General features: G+C 39.1%; 1 protein-coding gene across 1 annotated transcript in view; it reads left to right on the top strand.

The window, feature by feature from the left end:
• The window catches only part of MMRN1 (multimerin 1), a 40,860-nt gene that overhangs the window by 2,703 nt on the left and 18,533 nt on the right, over positions 1-19,624 (top strand). The window contains exons 2-4 of the mRNA XM_063422856.1: positions 10,797-10,916; positions 13,030-13,136; positions 18,513-18,611. Coding sequence (XP_063278926.1) covers positions 10,797-10,916; positions 13,030-13,136; positions 18,513-18,611 — 326 coding nt within the window. The remainder of the gene's footprint in view (positions 1-10,796; positions 10,917-13,029; positions 13,137-18,512; positions 18,612-19,624) is intronic.

Genomic DNA, 19,624 nt, shown 5'->3' with positions numbered 1-19,624 from the left:
CCTGAGCACAGCATGAGTCAATAGCAGATTCCATAGCTCTAAAGTGTACTGCCTCTGAGAAAATTTGGAAGAACCATTTTCTTTTTGAATTTACTTTGAATTCAAGCACCTCTTTGGTTATAGTCTGTACTCCAACCTGAATTTTTGAGTGACCTTGCAGGAACTGCATGATTCTATAATCCTTTATGGCAACCCATTGTGCCAACATATGTGCAGAGATGCTGATGTTAGGAGGCTCCACATAGAAGGAACAATAGAGAGAGATCTGTGAGAGACAAGAGGAAGGCAAACAGACAAGAATGAGCATTTATTTTTAAACATATTTCTAATTTTAAAAATAGCAACACATACACCTTGTTAGAGAGTCTGCAAGGCTTTCAGATTATCCACAAGGTACAATATGCATTCATTGTACAAACTTAATTACCCAAATACTCCTTTCTGAAGGAGGTCATTGCCTTTGTGGCTTAATTACAAAGGTACTTCCCTTGCTATTCTTACCCTAGATTATGTGAGGACAATATTATGCACCCATACCTTATCACATGCACTCTAGAACTACGTTAGGCTTTGAACCTCTCTCTACCACATCCTGACGTGGTATTACAAGGGCTAAATATCGGGCATATCCTTTTCTCTAAAAGCATGAATCTCTTCCTTATTATTCTCTGGCACAGAATTGCAATTAAATCCTGTTCCTTCCCATTGGAACAATTTTATACTTAACCTTTGAATAGGTTCAGGAGAACACAATTTGTTGCTGTCTGCTCTCAAACCATTTCAGAAGAGTGTTTTCTGTGGTGAGGTATCCCTCTCTCAGGCAGGGTCTGCACCCAAGCTTTCAGGAGGATAAGAAAACTTCATAGGAAACACATCTAGAATGGCCTGAGCTGAAGGAAAATTCACTTCTTCAGTCCTAGTAATGAATAAATTCATTTCTTCACTCCTAGTAATGAATTTGAGTCACGTTCTGAAATGTGAAACTTAATGTCTCTACAAATACACATTCTTTCTTATTTTTTTTTATTTCTACCATCTTCAAAGTTTTATACAATCTTTACCAATGAATAAATAAATAATGTAAACCTAGAGTGAGAGAACTTCTTCAAAATTCAGTGACATAAATCTAAATATCAATTTGGTGTGAAAAAAGAAAATCTATGATACATTCTTTTCAACTGAGCTCATTTGAGATATGTGTTTTTCAGTCTGTGGAGAGATACAATTACAGTATTTCACTGTGTAAAGCAGCTTAAACAACAGTGGTGCAATGGAGTAAGTTTCATGTGGAGTCCTGAGACCAGCAGACTCATCTTTTCATTCTGAACCTGACTTTATTAATTATTATCCAGGGCAGCTCCTGAATACATGAGACTTTCATTCAGGCTGTAAATTAAACACCGTATCCCCACATTACTGAGTGGTTGTACATTACTCTTTTCTCTTATTATTTATATATTACACGTTTTCTTTATCTTGAAGGCACTGAGGGTCTTAAAACACTTCCTTTATCATTACTTTGGGTAGAACTGAGGTGACTTTGTATTTTATTACTAAGCACAGAAGGGTTTAATAGAGTCAGCACCAGGGACAGATTTGCTTAGCTGTCACATGTGATAGGAGTGCTGAAATATCTCATTCTCATGACGAGACGTCTGCATTTCTGCCTGGAAATTGCTTTTGCCTGTATCAGCTTGGTAGAAATCTAGTGTACTGACAAATAAAAATGAATGGTTAAGATCAGCAGACAGTTCAGATACATGAGACACATAGAAACCTGATTTAACTGCCTGGTTAATGCGAGGTTCACGGTCTGTTTTCATCATGTCCCTTTTTAATGGAGCAGAGAGAACAATTCTTGAATCGATTTCCTAAGATTTTGCATCATTGTGCATTTACAAAAAATACAGTCACACATGGCTTAGGTTTCTGCCTCACTAGATACATTCACTATGACCTGGGAAGAAGAAGCTCCTACACAGGCCTGAGGCTGCCTTGGTGGCTGTGTCAGGGCATGTTTGCCAATCTCTGTCCTCAGAATGTTGTACTGCAGCTAAGCAGAAGATTGTTGCAATAAGTCACTCTCATGCAGCAGCACCTTGAATGTGTTTCTGATGCTCAGCTATAAGCCCACAACCCAATTTTCCTACACATGCTAAGCTCAGTGTTACCCCCATAGCAGTCCCAAAGCAGTGATGGCTGGCAGTCATGACAGGCTGTTTTCAGCAGGACAGGAAATATAGCAATATAGCGCAGGAAAAAAAACCAAAAAACAGCAACAACAAAAAAAAACAACAACACTTCTTCACCAAAGTTGTTTTTGAGACAGTCACAAAGTACTTAGCCTTTTCAGAGTCTCGTTGTTTAGTTTTTCTGTGAACAGATAAGACACCACTATACAGATGATTTCTGTGTTTTTTTCAAGATGGTAAAGAATGTTTCTGTTTGTCTCATTACACTAACTATTTCATTAATGCTCATGCTTATCTTGCTCTTGTTCTTTGTTTCATCTGCCATGGGAACAGAAAGGATTAGGAAGAGACTGTTTTCCATCCCTGTAATGTCTCTCCATGCCTCTGAATAGATTAGAAATACTGTACCAAACTAGCCATTGCAAAAAGTCAGCTCTTTGTGGCATTTCATTTAGGGTATAACAGAAACATCTGCTCAGGTATGCACAGAAAATAGGCATTCTTACAAATCTGAATATAATAGATATTTTAGACAACTGACCCTAATTCTAGAATAGACTTGGCAAGGAGAGGACAGCAGCAAGGTGTCCCCATATGTTTTCCAAAGTCATTATCTGTGTAGCCAGATAGAGAAAGCAAGTGTTTCAAATGTCAATTTTTCTGCCAAATCTGATACAGAGCATCTATTCTGTAACACATTCCTGGTAAGCAACACCATTGGTCATGAGGAAAAAGCCTGTGGGAAAAAAAATCACCTTGAATTCATGGACTTTGCCTCAGATCCTTTCCATTCAAGAGCCCCATAAGATCAGACAATGACACCATAGAGATATGTATCTGTATGATTAAGTGGCAAATCAGATACAAAGAAACTGGCAAGGCTTTTAATCATCTAAAGACAGGGAAAAAAAAAGAGAAGCTGCCCAAAGCAACACTATAAACAAGGACAAATTCACCCCTGAAACTGTAATGGATCCTATTTTTTATATTTTCATTTTGTCACTTACAAAGACTTTTTTTTGTTGCCGATATTTCTCCAAGTGGAGAAGCCATCACTGAGATACTGCAGTCTCCTTTTCTGGAGATCACAAAGGCACTAAAAATGCAGTGAAATCTGAATACAACTGAAGGTTACCTGAGGAGCACTGACAGTAAATTAGAACAGAACTACCTTAATGAATTTTGTACTCTGCGTCAATTAGAAGAGGGAAAATAAATTTATAATCCAGAAGTAAAAAGGCAGAATTCAGACCTTTTTAAAGAGCAGTTTGTCTGCATTTTCAGATGTGCTTTACTGGATAATTCTCAAAGATTTGATATTAATGGATATCCTCTCTGAAGTCTAAATTCCATGTGGAAAAGTTTTTTTGTGTTAAAGGGCTCTGACATGGAATGGAAAATCATGTATCAAAGAGGTGATCTGGTTTGCAACAAGAGAACATTTAAATGCTAAAACAGATTGGTGAAGTACTAGGTAAGTGGAAATAGTGAATCAATTTTTGCAGCACGAGGGAAGACAAACAGTAAATAAAAATTCAGATGAAACAAAGAGACTGTTCACAGTCCAAGGTTTCAGCACTGTAATATAAAAAAAGGAAATGAATGACGAGAGGAGAATTTGTGTTTTGTAACAGACAGGACAAAATGTCAGGACACTGAGTCCTGAAAAAAAAAAAACATTAAACAAATCTTTGACACCTAATGCTCTAGTTAGTGTCAACAAGCCAGTTGTTTCTCAGGGATAAAAACATATCCTGTAACATAATTTATTATCACATACTATTTTATATTACATGTCACATGCACCTTTTAGTTTCTTCCATTCCAGCCAGCTTGTAAAACACATTTTCCAATTTGATTTGTTTATGGTCAGTCCCTAGTGAGTACTGAATTTTTATTACAGCTTAGATTCATATGTTCAGAGCAAAGGAAGCTGGGCACTGAACCTAAAGGATTAACTGGTTTTGGTTCAAGTTTATAATTTTTCTTTGAAACAGAGCTTATATTTTTGAAAGATGACCGACATTCACTTAAAGATACAGAATTTACCATATCACAATGAGAAGTCTCTGTGGTCACCTAGTGGAATTCAAAGGAAGTTACTAAAGCCAGTCTCTCATGCAATAGCAAAAAAGAACCTTGTGAGGGTGCTTGCTACCCTTATAATCTGAATGTTTACATCATGTCTCCTCATCCAAACTTGGCAGGTTGTTTAAAGCAGATTGAAAAGCCAGCATCTCCTGGCTCTACACGCTGTCTACATCCCCTTTGCTCAGATGTGAAGGATAATATAGAATTAAAACTGCTGTAGAATCAAGATGAGTATTTCATTACCTATTCTGTGAAATACAAATAAGCTGCATACAACCGGAATGAGGCACAACCATCAAACTGGGCATGGACTTTGACAACAGCTCCAGCTCTGGGTCCTTTTGTATTCCGTCAGGAACACAGTAATCTCATTGTCATGATTCAGTGGTGTTCAGCTGGGCTGATTCAATAGCATTTCTATTAAAAGCTGGGTAATCTAATTTACTCACAGACAAAAATCCGTCATTTTCAGATACGATATGAAGAGGCCATAACTGATTCTATACCCTTTGTGGCCCGACTAGCACTGCTGTTCCTCAGCAGTGTGTGGGGTGGCACTTACAGGAGTCCGCACTTACAAGCAAGCGGAGGAAATCACGTACAGGCGTTGCCGGCGGTTTTTGTGAGGTTTGCTCTTTTCCCAGCAATGGACCCAGGGAACATTTTACAAGGGAAATGTGCTGTGGAAGGGGGACTGCAGGGGACGCTAAAAAAAGCTGGTGTCGATTGTACTTCGCTTTTCAGCAGCTCGGGCGCCCCAGCGCCGGCAGCTCCGCGGCCTGCGCCGCCACCTGCCAGCCGCGCCCGGCACTGCGCAGAGCCTGGGCCCGCCTGATCGCGGCTTAGGAGGGGTTTAAAGGGCAAAAACGGGGTTAAGGGCTCTCGAGTGTCCCCCGAACCAGGCGGCAGGGATCCCCACAAGCTTAAATCCCCAAGACAGGCTGAAAGACAGCGTGTGGGTGGCAGTGATGGGTCCCTGGCCGCTGTAGGCGATTTGTTGCAGTCGCCTGGGCAGGCTCTGGGGCCAATTCCCTGCTCAGGATTTAGGTCTGAGGGAATTGGGAGTGGCCCTGAGGCCCAGAGGGCTCTGGCTGCCGAGGCTGCCGAGCAGACATGCTCACAGGTTCCAGCAGAAGTGAACGCGGCTCTTCCTGCCGTGCCCCGCTTCTCGGTGTAGGTGCTGCCGCAGCCCTGACGGGGGATGTCACATTTGGGTACAGCCAAAACACACCGAGTGCAGAGCTGGACGAGAAATAATCTGATTTAAACTGGGAATTCTGCAGCAAATACCACATCAAGGAGGCTGCTTTAAAGGCCTGAAGACTCTCACACATATTGCCACCAGTGCGTGTTCCTGGCCAAGACATGCAAGAAGAGGATGAAATCTGTGACTTGGGCTTTATGCCAAATCGGAACTTGTACTGCTCTTTCTAGGCTGGAATTCTGTTGTATGTTGTGAGGATTTTGTTTTGTTTTTAAATACAGCTTTCCTGATTGAAATCAGGCTCAATGCAAAAGAGATGCTAGGCTCCTCCAGCTCTCAACAAAATCTGCATGTTAGAAGCCTGTGTTGATGATCTGGAATAAATTATTTCAGGGAGGGTAAAGAGGATTTTCAGGTTTAAAGTCCTGTTATGCAAATCAGTTGTCTTCTGTTCTGCTGTTGCATTAACACAGCCTGTCATAGTTCTTCCGCCACGCTTCATCTTCTATTTCCAAATCTACATTTTTTCAGACAATTTGATTTCAAAATTATATTTACATTCTTAACATCTCTTAATGAGCTTATTTCATTGGTAGTGTAAACCTAATTATGAGTCACACCAGGGGCTCTTTTGCTGTGAATATTTCCTCCAATTTAGCCTGATCAAAGATTGCTGGGCCATGTGAGAACGATAGCTTCAGACATTGCACTCACATACATTAAGAATGAGTTAAATATTTCAAATGGAAACAATCTGCTCAAGTTACTTAAATTTTTGGTAGAGACCAGAGGCTGAGTTCAGACTGTCTTTAAAAAACAAGAATGGCCCTTAACATTTGGGATGTACTGTAACATTTTTTTTCCTTTGGAAGGCATCGCCAAACGAGCAAGTTCCAATAGCTGATCCTCAAAGCTAGACACCCTAAATAATAATAGTAATAATAATCATAACTACAGTGTGATTTTTTAAAAAGTGTTTGGGGGAGGTAGGGTTTGTTTTTTTTAACTGAAATCTATATTCCAGTGCTTTCATGTCTTTTGCAAAGTTTTTAGTGCCTCTTTTAATTCTTTTTATCTTTTCATTGACCACATTTGCTCAGGTGTAAAATGGCTCCCAGTTAGTAGAATGTATACCCCAAACATGTGCACTACAGAACAGGTTGTCAATGACAATATTCTTGTACACCTTCTGCTTAATCCCTTTCTCTGGTGAGCTGTCAGATCTGCATGCAAGGGTAAATTGAAGGCTAGGGAGCCACAGGCCCAAGTCCCTAACCTCACCCCTCTCACTGTAGAGCAGATTTTAAAATCTGATCCCTATGTTTGCCTTTTTGATTTGTAAAAGTGCGATGCTCAGCACTTAACTGCCCAAGACATTAGCTCCTCAATTCCTAAAGATCTAATGTGCAACAGGAAAGCACATGTGGAAAGCACAACAGCTATAGATGGCATTATTGCTTCAGTGGTTTTCTGAGCAGACTTTATATGCCATTGGTTAATTGCTGAGAATTATTTAGGAATTTAGTTGTTTACATTCTCTATACTTAGTTTAAATCATAAGCAAATCCCCAGGCTTAGTCAGAGCTCCTGCTGAATAGATCAGTGTCAGTCTGGTCCAGAATCACTTCCTGCATCTGTTAAGAAATATTTAGTATCCTATTCATATGCTGGGAGTTGGTGGTTTTGTTTGTTTGTTTGTTTGTTTGTTTGTTTTTTCTGTTGTTGTTGTTGTTTTGTTTTGTTTTGTTTTGTTTTGTTTTGTTTTGTTTTGTTTGTTTTAATCTCTGTGCTGCACTTCAGACGAAAAAAATACAGTTTTGAATCTTGGGTATGAATTTGCAGAACCTTCACCACAGCTGTGAAAGGGAAGAGATTTCATGCCTGCACTGAGCAGGATAATAAGCCTTGATGGTCCTAAGCAATCTCACCTGTGGCCTCCACCCTAGGCTCCACTTAAGCCCAGGCTTGAGCTCCTAGGTTTTTTTCCTTGTGAAGGTGCTTGTCTGTAGCAGTTCCCCCAGACCTGGCACCTTGCCTGGTCCCTGCTGGGCTGCTCGTTGACTTGTTACTGCCACCCCACTGCTTCCTGAAGTTTCCTGGTTCTGTGGTAGCTCTGCTGCTGGCAAGGTCAATGCCTGGCTTATGTGGTTTTGACCCTTCTCCTAGGAAGAAGCCCCACTCTTGTGCTCCTTGGTGCTCAGAGAGGAAGCCCCCTGGAAGAGCTGTTTTCCTGGCAGTGCTTCCCAGGGGACCATGCCCCCTCTGTGTCCGGCTCCCATTGATCTCTTGGCAATGGGGATGCCTGGCCTCCCTTGCTGATGCAGAGGTGTGCTGGAAGAGAGGCAGCTACATTTCTCCGTAAGCTCTGTCTCTCTGGCTTGCTGCTGCTGGTGTTTAACTCCAGTATCATTATTACTTAGTTACTACTGCCAGTCTCTGATACAGGAGACTGTGAGGAACCCACATGCCTCTCCTGGAGGGATGGGTAAGTAACTTCATTATTCCTCTGCAAAACTTGGAAGACTTAAATTTCCTCTCCTTTTTGCCAATTTTATGTGTCTCAAGCCTGCATATAGTTGCTCTTGACTTCCCTAGAGAAAGTGAGCAGACTACCTAATCTTTATGCTCATGCTTGATAGCTGCATTTAACTTTTAGAAAATATTCATGGAGTCCTTAATTAATACACATGGATAAAAGGCAATAACTAAAGGAGAAAGACCATCAAGGAAATATCAAAAAAAGCACAGCCTTTTTATACCTAATTAAGAAGAAATACTATCATAATGAAAACTCTCAAGCAAGTGGAGAGTGAGTGAGCAAAATCAGATCAAAGGCACTCAAAGCTCACTTTATATAAGGCACGTTATTCCTCAAATAAACAATGTGTGTTGTGAAAGGGAGTGCTGCAATATTGGCCGTAGAGATATTGTGAGGTTAAATCTGTTAATTTCAGCATCTTTCTGGCTTATCCTTCTTTTTTCTCAGCAATCATTTTGAATACAGCACTTACTGAGCTAATGTGCATACAGTGGTAGGATCTCAGTAGACAAAAGCAATCACTTTAGGACAGATGCTGGTACTATTTTGTGTTTTGTGCTGTTGTTCATGTTTGAAACACTGTAAATCTGTACTAATGCCACTTAAGTAAATGGAACTAATCTGGTCTTAATTGTATTTTGATTTTCACTGTAAGGAGCCCATAGCAAGATATGATTTCTGGAGCAAATATATGTATTCCCTTAGTGGATTATGAAATGTGAACAGAACTACTACCACTGGAAGAAAATGTTAGCAGCAAAACACCACACAGAAAGATGAAATTCAAGTTCTCATATGCCAATATTTTTGGAAGTCCTTGAAGCTTCACCAACCCTAGAACTGAAACAATCTCTAGTCCCTAACTCGCCAAGGCAAAAATTAAATATATTTCAGCATGGGCAAGAGAATAATATGATCCTGAGAAAGGCTGTACTAAGTTAAAGATGAAAGAAGAAGGTCAGCACTAGGCCAAATAGACATTTGTTCCACCAGCGGAAACATAATAATGCTTTCTTCAGGATACTTTCCAGTCTGCAACTGGGAGAATTCCTGAGGCAAAGGTTATAGTTACAACTTAATGATAAAAAAACCAAACTGTTACTACCTTAATGGCATGATTTTTTTTCATGAAATAGTTTTACTGCTTTTTAAAATGCCTTTTGGCTTCCAAATTCAGTACAGTCTATGGCTATGGAAATAGCCCTGGCCCTGCCTGGCCCTTCATTTTTGTCTTCTTTAGCTTAAAACCTGTTTTGATGCTCATTTATTATAACAAGACAAACAGAATAATGAATCTCATGACTTTGTATCCCTCCTGCTCTTCTATTTGTCTTTATTTCCACCCCTCTTTGGGATGTAGGACCAAACCTGAATTCTCTGCTCAAACTGCCTATAAACTCATCTATAGTAACAAAGAGTTGATGTACTGAAACAGTGATGATTCCTGTTTGTTCTTTAGTTCTTCCTAATAATTTCAAGTATTTGATTACCTAACTTAGTTAAGGTAAACCAATAAATTGGCCTATTCAGAGAGCCATTAATAATGACTCCAAGATTACTTTTTTCCCCTGATGAAAGCTACTGTATGTAGTGGTACTATCTCTATAAGCCTGTCTTTGGGGCTGATTCTGCATTACAAGACTTTTTTCTGACACATACTTAGTTGGAAATTCAGTATAATGAAACTTCTGCAATTCTTCAAGTTCAGCTTTTTTTACTGCACAAACGATTTTGTAAAATTCTGTATAACCCTGCCATCCCCCTATTTACTTCTCCCCTAGAAGTGCCTATTATGGATTAATGTGGGATTGTGTTGATAAATTGCTTCTTGAAAAAGCAAACTGGTCTTTCAGCTCTCTGATTTAATGCCTTATTTATTTATAACAGGAGCTATCTTCTTACTATGCAATTGATTGCTTCCCCCCCCACACCCCAATGTCTTTTGCTAAGTGACCTTGCCACAAGCCTCTGAAAATCACACATTTATCTGTCTGCTTCTGATTCAGGGAATACCAATATATCTCTGTGGCATAATTTCCCTGTACAAATCTGTCCTGAGCCATTATTCACATTTTAATTTTGACTTAATTCTATTCTCTACTGTAGTTCCTACTGTAGCCAAGTTTCAAAATCTGATTTAACAGTTTACATTTTCTTGCAACCTCCTTAGAAACCTTTTCAAAAAAACCCATCAAACCTGCTCTTGCACTCACCAGCTCCAGCTCCCTTGCAGCAGTGATCTAGAGTCTAATCTTTTTGTATGTGACTGCCTTCTCTGGATGGGCATCCAGAGGCACAGGGAAGTATGGAGCTATGGCATGTGTTTGCTGTGCGTGGCTTTGATCTCACAGTGCACTGGAAAACAAAGTCTACCTGTACTCACAGTACTGCTGGGAAAAGGGAGAAACTCTGGAATGGCTGCCCATAATGTGAAAGCTGTGGATGATTAAAAACCTCACTGAAGAATCCTTTGAATTCTGGATAAACAGTTTCTGTACTCTGAAATGCAGGTGTATTTTAAGACCTGTCTTTACTGCAGTCTAGAAGAGCTTCTTTGTTCTTAGAGCTCCACAAATATTTACAAACTAAAATTTAGATTTGCAATATGAATGTATGTAGAGATGAAAAAATTATCTGCTTTCTTTGCTGAATCACAAAGACTAAGTAATTGCCCAAGACAACGTTGTCAGTTTGAGTGAAACAAACTTAATTTTTGTAACTTACTCCTATTTGTAAAACTTTTAATCATTTTACCTTCTCTGTTTTACAGAAACTGGTGTGCTTATGTCCATACTAGACTCACACCTACAGTTGTGGTGGACAACCTGGAAACCTTCTCATCAGGCAGAGCAAAGCCTTGCACTTGGCAAATTGGATCCTGTGCTCAGAGGTATGGAGAACTGGGAAGAAAGAGTACTTGCAAGTACTTTAATTACAACCAAATACACCATAAATGTGAATATAGCTTTAAAAATTAAAAAGGAAACAAGAGGGAGCATGCCCTCACAGGAACCCTCCAGTCAGTTCAAAGTCTTCGAGTCAAAGATAGGTGCATAAGTACAAATCTTTAAAGTACATGCAGGGAAGAAAATCCTTTCTGTGCCATTTTCTAAGCTTGTGCTCTGTTGAAGCAAGAGGCTTCCCCTGAGAGGCATAAATATTTTTGTTATTATCTCTCTGCTGAGTGCTTACTTCTGACACAGCTTTGGTCAGGCAGTGAACCTAGACAAGTAATTGGCCTGGATGGAACTTGTAAATAACGGCTCTATTAAACATAGAGATTGTCCTTTGTGGTTTGGGTGTCTCATTGTGTTCTCCAAATGTTAGATTTCAGTAGTAAGTGAAATTGGATTTTAATGCAGGAACAGGGAAAATGGCAAACTGAAACAGCACCCCAACAAAATGGAGATAGTAAGGTATTTTCCCTTGAAAAATTTTAAAAGCCTTTTAAAAGTCAATTTGACTGTTCTGAGAATTGTCCTCTAGATGGTATAGCAGAACACATTTAAAGCTTTGATTTGAAACTGGGAATAGAGCTTCTTTAGCATTTGGTGAATCCTAAATTAAGTCAATTGCATGGCAAAACCGTGGAATGGACCCTGAGATTGAAATGTTGCCATTGGTATTTTGTTTTAGTATTTTTCTAATTTGATCATTTTAGGTCCTTGTGCTGCTCCTATGAGTAGGGCTCTACTGCATAAATTTCTGAGACTCATTTACATTTTTTTTACGTGGATTATTTTTGAAATCACTATTCATGACTGACTCCTTTCATGGACACTTCATTTTTATGAGTGGCTTTTGGAATGGATTATGCTAATGAAGAATTAGGTGTTTTTATCATAAGACCATCCATACAGCAAAATATGCAGGAAGTCTCTTAAATTCAGATCACCTTAATCTTTACTGAGTTCTTGCTGCTGAAAAAGCCATTTCTTACAGCCAAAGCTGGCTAGGGACACATGCAAAGCTCCTGCCAGCTACTATGAGAATTTTAATATTTATAATATTACATCCCTTGTGAAGGGGTGACAACATTCACTGGAATGTAAAATACAGTGGCATTTTTTTCATGCATTGGGTCTGATTCATGATTGGGTCATATTTTTAGGTCTGACAGCCTTTAAGTATCTTTTTTTCTGGAATGATTTATATAGGGATTGTGTGTACCAAACAATTCAGTAATTTCTGAGATTTTAGGTGTTCCTCATGTTAGGGTTCAGTAACTAGTAATAGTATATAATATTTTTATTTGAAATTTGTCTTTAACATCTTAGAAGGGCAAGGAGGTTTGCTGTAGTTTATTCTATATGCCATACTGCAGCCTGTTCATTGTAAGCTGACTTCTCTGTGAACTTAAGAAACTTAAGAGAAGTGGTGGGGCAGCCAGGATGTGCAGAGTCTGTTCAAACACAAATAAAATTGCTGCTGCCTCTGCAGTTGCATACTGTAAAGGTAATAATTGAGGCCTCACAATTACATGGCCAGGCTCTCCTTTCCCTGAAGTCCAGAGTGGAATTTTTCACACTTTATTGGATTAATGTGTGTATAATCTTGTCTGAAGTAATTAGAACAGAAGGTTTCCAGTGTGCACTAAATGTGTGTTAATGTGGTATAAATTTATTGTGAATGCATTCTTCCACAATTCCAAAGAAAAGCAGTATATGAAAATTGTATTTTTGGCTCACTTTTTCCAGTTTAGTAGTTCTTAATTGTAATGTCTTGCATAAACATTGCAGTATCTAAATCCTGAATAAGATATGCTGGGAAGAAGTCTAAGTAGACATCAGGTTTCTTTAAAATTCATGCAGATAATCTGGGGGTTGCAATATTGAAGCTGTGATTGCTAATGAACGTCAGACCCTGGTTAGAATTCACTTTGAATTTCAATCAGTAATAGAAAGATAGGTATGACAAGTGAGATAATGTAATGCAGTTATGCAGGTATCTTACAGCTCCTTTTTGGTTACCTAAAATAGCTTTAAATTGTTCACATTTCACAGGTCCCAGACAACAACACACCAGGCTTACAGAATCAAACATAAAATAGTGACGTTGCTGGAGTGGAAGTGCTGTCCTGGGTACGATGGGCAAAACTGCCAGCCCAAAGGTGAGTAGAGTTACAAGTATCTGAACTATTCACTTCAGCAAAAGAAAACAATGCAAGTTTGATCTGTAAGCAAATGGTTCTGATGAAAAACAATCAGTGCTTTTTCTTAAATCAAAACCAGATAAAAGGCACAGTAAACTAAAGTGCTTTGGGATGTTGACTCTGCCCTGCACACGAATTTCCAGAGCAGCTAAGCAGAATGTCCTTTCCCCTTTTCCACTCTAAACAAAGCTCATAAAAATTCCAGCCATATTTCATTTTGCTAAAATATGGAGTTTGCATTCAGCGTGTCTCTACTTTTGACCTTTTAGTTACTGAGTATTACAGTGCTAGGGATATTAAATTCAAGTCCTCTATTGAGTACTTGCTGTAATATTCCTCTACAGCACTGTTACTCTTTTGCCATTTGGTTTCAGGCTCTAAGAATGTATTCTGTTTGCGATAAATAATGTATCAGTTTTTTACTTCTCTGAATTTTGTAGTCCTTCTGCTGTTCATTTCAACTGTGGTTGAATTTTTCTAGGTATTACACATGCTCCCTGTATAATTGTGCCCTTTTTGACAGAATAGCCTTTTACCTCTGCCCTGGTGATCAAACTTGTGGCATCGTATTGTAGTTTTACATCTGTATAATGGCTATTCCTTTGCTGCTGGCCTTAAGGAAGCAGTCCTTGAAAAATTAGATATGGCATCAGCATACAGGTTTTAAATGAATGAATATTGCAAGAAAGCCTATTAGATGTGATAGGGAATTCAATCAGCAGTGGTAAAGTAAAGGGCTGTGATTAAAAATTAATGTAGAGGAATGAAGAAAAATCACTATTGTTCACATCCAGGAGGGAAATTTCAGTGCCAAAGACCCAGAACCTTGGCAGGCACAAAATTTTCCTCTGTACAGCAGAGTGTGGAGCCAGATATTAACAGAGGTAACAGAGCAGAGTTGTCAGCAGGCTGTCCAGTAAACATAGGTCAAGTGTTTTAAATGTTTCCTTCCAGAAAAAAGCAAACATTAGCAAAAAAAATGTAAAGGGTAGCGTTAGAAGGGGATGTCGCAGCTGACAAAACTGAAATGGCATCAAAATAACAGGCAAACATTGATCAGGAAGAAAAGCTGTATAATTCAATTTGTAGTGGCATCTGTGTAAAAAAAATAAGAAGAAAGGAAAATGCTGTGAAGTGTTATAGGAGCGGGTGTTAAGTCTCTTGGGTTCTATTTTCAAACCTCTTCCGGCTTGCTGAATAACTTGGGGAAGACACTTATAATCTGCATAACCAAGTTTATCCATCTAGAAAATTGAGATGACACTTATCGTACAGGGGCACTGGGATATTTAATTAATTAATGCTTGTAGAAGTGCTTAAAGAGATTGGGATGAAAGGTGTTATGTCAGAGAAGCTTTTCTTCCTTGCTTCTGGAATCCTGCCTCCCATGAGGAGCAGACCACCAGCACAAGCCTGCCTGTATTATTCAATTCCCATGAAGGGACGGCAGCTAATGAACTCGAACAGCTGGGAGCCCAAGAGCCTTGTCATCCTGTGCTCTACAACAGCAGGGGAGAGGCACTGGAGGTGCTGAAAGGGGCTCTCCTGAGTCACTGAGCCTCCCACTTGGCCTCTCTGTTGTTCAACGACAGAACTGTCGCTGAAGAGTTTCCGTGCCAAGGGAACTGGGGTGTTCTGACAATCCTTTAGATCCTGGAAAGGTGCTGCTAGTGTGGTTTGGATTGCTTGTAGCAAATGCTAATTTGAAATGCCTCCTGGTTTAACTTCTCTCTCGGACAGTGAAGTCATATGTAACTATTTCAGTCTGTTTAGGCAGGAGGAACCACTCACCACCACCTGATAGTTATTACCAGACATCTGAAAGGTCTATTTGGTGGCCCCGTTGTAACTGCTTGGTTACAGATGCTTCTCAAGGTAGTGCAGTAGTGAGAGAGACGGAAAGGATGTGTTCAGATCACTGTTTCTAACCTTACCTCCCTTGTGGGAACACATGACCAAATTGGCTAAGACATGGATCCTATTCCAGCATGGACAATGCAATTTTATTAGAAAATGTATAAGAACGAAAAAATGTAGATGTGATTTCTTATGAAACAACTCAATGTGGACAAGTCAACAATTAAAGCATCACCTTTTTGACCTGGGAATAATGAATGCTTTACTGGGAGCAAAACCACTGAAACAAAAGGACACTTAAATTCTCAGCTGCAGGCTTCATGACATGTTACTTTCACTAAACACAGCTTTATTTTAGTTTTACATGTGTAGTAATTGAAATCCCGGTTCCCTCATGCACATTTGGAACACCGAATTACGTGGTTTAGACCAGCAGCTGGCTCTGCCACAGCCACTGTCAGCACGGAATTCCCTGGCGTGGCAGTGATGCCATTTTACCAGCAGATGGCCGTGCAATGTCCCATTCTCTGCGTGTGGTGAGCAGCACGCAGAAAAGGGGACAAATCGCCTTGAAACGCAGGGAACGGGGGGGAAACTACCTAACCCCCCCCTCTGGAAAACCCCTTCAGCCATTCCTGCTTCATCAAAGATAGATGGAGTCGAAAATACCCAATCTCCACTTTTTTTAATATTCCCTGAAATGATTTTGAGTTCTGTGTTTAAAAATACATGGGCCAATAAATTATACATCTAGGCTGATATTGGATGATAGACACCTAATGTTAAATTTCTGTATCCATTACCTGTTGTTCTGATACAACTGGAAGAACACATTGCTCAGGATTTCATATTGCGGCTTCTTTGGGTTTTTTTGTGGTGCTTTGTTATTGCAAATGGCATCTCTAAGGTGGGTCTGGCTGTCTAATTTTTTTGTTGTTGTTTTTTTGTTTTGTTTAAACTGAGCATGGCATTCCTGATTTTAAAAGGTCTGTAATGTAAGTCATTTGATGGCTATTTCTACCCTAAAGAGTATGTGTTTTAAGTTTTTGGTCTGGTGCTCCCATCACACCTGCTGTTATCAAGCATCTACAATGGGAAATCTTAGCTGTGGGAATAAAGGGCACATAGATGGAATCACCATATGATGTCTTGGAGTGATTTTTTTAGGAAAAGGCCTGAGCCATGCTGGAGGAATGATGTAGGAGAAGCTATATTGCCAGTGACTCCTCTGAATTTGTTTCACAAACGCAAAACCTGAATTTCTAATGCTACTTGCAAAGAACCCTTCCTGTACTACAGTGAAATTTAACAAGTACACAATGTGTGACTGGCTGTGGGTGAGGTCTGTGTGTGTGCATCGCTGGCTCCAGTCCTTGCTGCAGCCAGAGGCAGTGCGGTGCACTCTGGACTTGCTCTGTGGTTGGTTTGCTCTGACAGAGATGCTACGTCTTTGGTCTTACAGCCATTAAGTAATGTTACATGAACAATTTTAAAGCATTAGTAAAACAAGGACATGGGGAGAAATACATGTCCTTGGAACTTTAAGAGTGATTAAAACTGTAAGGGGTTGGGTATTCCAGAACGTGGGGCATTTGATTTGTTAGGGATAATGAAAGATAAGGTGGATAGTTTATATCTTTTTAAAAAGTGGCATCTGAAGCACCAACAGTGCCAGTGAATGCATTTAGAGCAACAGAAAGACCAGTAAATTAAAGAATAAAAGTACATTGATCAGCTGGTCTTTATCACAGGCAAGTAACCAACTCCTTTGTCATAGATTGTATCATCACAATACCGCCTGATAAATCCTGTGTAACGAGTTGGGCTGACTGCAAGAATTTAGCTTCTGTCAATAACCATGCCACAGGAAGATAACAGAAGCTGTTGAAATTGTAACCGTTTGAGGATTTTGAGTTTCAGGCAATTTCAAAAGATTATATCAAACTACTGGTTCATACGATAATGTCCTCTGAGTTCCTATCCTAATTTGTACAACACCCTCATTTTACAACCTAAACTCCTTATATTGTCCTAATTACAATCTATTTATCTTCAAATGAACTATGTGAAACATGGAATTTCTTGATTCAGCTTTTTAATCCATTTCCCTGGAGATTCACATTATGGCTAAACTAGATTTTAATATTTGAAGTGTAAAATAATTTCATCATTCCCAAGTTATTCTGCTTGTACTGGAAATCACATTAGTGCCACGTAAGTGGCATTCCTTAGATATGCTCCTCCTGGAACATTGACTTCAAAATATCAATTTTGAGCAGTACGGAGCAAGTATATAAAAATTGGTATCAATTTACACTAGTAAATTTATTACCTCATTTGTGTAGGTTTTATTTTTTGAAAAAATAATGAAAGGAAAACAACGCCATTAAGCCTGATGGCTAGAGAATGTATGTCAAGAAAATGGAAGTCTCCATTCAGTTCCCAGCTCTCTGATCAGCTCATTACTTTTTTGTGAGTGAAGGCACTTAACTTTCTGGACCTCAGTTTCCCTAGCTGTGATATTGAATTAATAATAATGTTAGTCCAGCTATTTGCAAATTGGTTTCAGATCTTGTGGGGTGAAATGTAAAATAAGCACAGATAATCCCATCTGCCATCACCAGAGAAAATATTTACAAAATTGCCACCTTTGTGAAGTTTTTTATATGTATACCAGTCATAAATCTCAGATTATATTTCTTGGAACTTAGAATTTGATTCTGTTTTGAAATAGGCCTTATTGTTTAGGTGCTGCAAAAATGTAGTAACACCATTGCCTTTAGTAGTAAGATTTCCATGGTTGAAGATCTGTGTAATCTGTAAAAAAATAAACAAAACAAAAAAACCCACAAAACAAACAGACAAACAAAACCCCAAACAACAGCAACCCTAAAAAAAAAACAAACCAAAAAACAAAACCAAAAAAACCCCAAACAAACAAACAAAAACCACCAAAAAAATAAACCAAAAAAAAACCACCCCAAAACCCAAAAAACCTACCAAAACCACAAAAAAACCCAAAAAAACACACCCCCAAACCACAACCACCTAAAACAAACCAAAAAAATCAACCCAAAAATCAGTTGCAACAAACCTGGTTAATTTTGTAACCATTAAAAAACCCTAATTAATTTTACAGCTGACAGTCTCTGTACTGTATTGCTGTTTTATATAATTCTAAAATATTCCTCTAAAATTTTTAGCCCTGGGCAATTAAAAATTCTGTTCATTATAAAGCAATTTTTGACATTTTAATATGTCAAAACATCAGCCCCTGCCACTCTTGAGAAGCCTTTCATAAAGGCAGTCGACATCTGCAGCAAAGTGGTCCCACACTGCACAAAGCAGATAAGAGTCATTGCAGATGATTAGTTTTTGGTACAGCTGGTACAGAATTAAGAGAGAAAAAATTGTTGTGCAATCATCCCAATTATCATGTTCTGTGGTTCACTCACATCCTTTTTCTCACTTCTCTAGCACAAGAACAACAATCAGTTCTACACAGCAACCAGGCTGAGAGCAGCAGAACTGTCAGTGAGAGGATACCAGGAGCTCTGCAGGACCCCAGTGGGCCAGGTCAGTACTTAAATTGCTCTTACCTCTACCCAGTCACTGAGATCGCTGCAAAAACAATTTGAGGAAAATCTCTGCCTGCTGAAGGCACCTGAATGCAATGTCAATTTCTATCAGTCATGGTGCAGTGGTTTGCTCTTCTCATGAAGATGGGCAGAAGATACTGAATTTATAGACCAGCATTGCACACAGAAGAAAATGTAATGAAGTTATTGACTGAATATATCTGAATATCTTGTTATTGCTATATATTTTCTTACATAAAAAAATATTTCATACCTTAATAAGGGCAGCTCAGGCGTTTTTTAAGCTATGTCTAGGACAACCAAATAACTAAGAAACATAGTGAGAGTTTAAACATTTAGACCAGAAATGCTTGAGAGTATTTCTTACTGCCTTATACATTTGCTCATTATTTATATAATCTGGATATTATGTTTTTTGAATATAATGTCAGTGTTGTCTCACAAAAGTATGTACAGAAAAATTAAAATTGTAAGAGTAGTCAGTAACAAAAAAAATGTATTCAAATAATGATCTATATCAAGAATCTGTGTTAGATGACTGCTATGTGAGAAGCTTCTCCGCTTTTTGGTTGCTAATTGCTGGAAGCTTTGCTCTGAGAGAAATCCTGTGATGTTTCTGATTTTGGGGGACAGCACCACACTGTTGGCTACACATGCTGCAATGCAAATGGTGGCCAGGTTTCATGGGGATAAAGCCTCATTCCCCCAGTGTCTCGGGGTCAGGTCAGAGGTGGAGTTTGGGGCTCCAAGAGCAGCCAGAGTCCTAGCTGCTGGCAGATTTGGTCTTGGAGAAATCCTGCAACATTCAATTTTTCCAGGTAGCATATGACTTCTGGTTTTGGTGCCTGGTCTGGATTGGTGGCCCTTATCTACTTGAAAAATGTACTTTCCATGGTGAGGAGCCAAAAAATGGCCATGGTGTGAAGGATTGTTTAACAGAAGCATATTCCTTGAACTTTCTTAATACCTTCCTTTTCTTTGGAATCTATT

The sequence above is a fragment of the Prinia subflava genome, chromosome Z (genome assembly GCF_021018805.1).
Source record: "Prinia subflava isolate CZ2003 ecotype Zambia chromosome Z, Cam_Psub_1.2, whole genome shotgun sequence".
Classification (NCBI taxonomy): domain Eukaryota; kingdom Metazoa; phylum Chordata; class Aves; order Passeriformes; family Cisticolidae; genus Prinia; species Prinia subflava.
The sequence above is the reverse complement of the archived record's forward strand: the minus strand, read 5'-3'. Positions and strand labels throughout refer to the sequence as shown.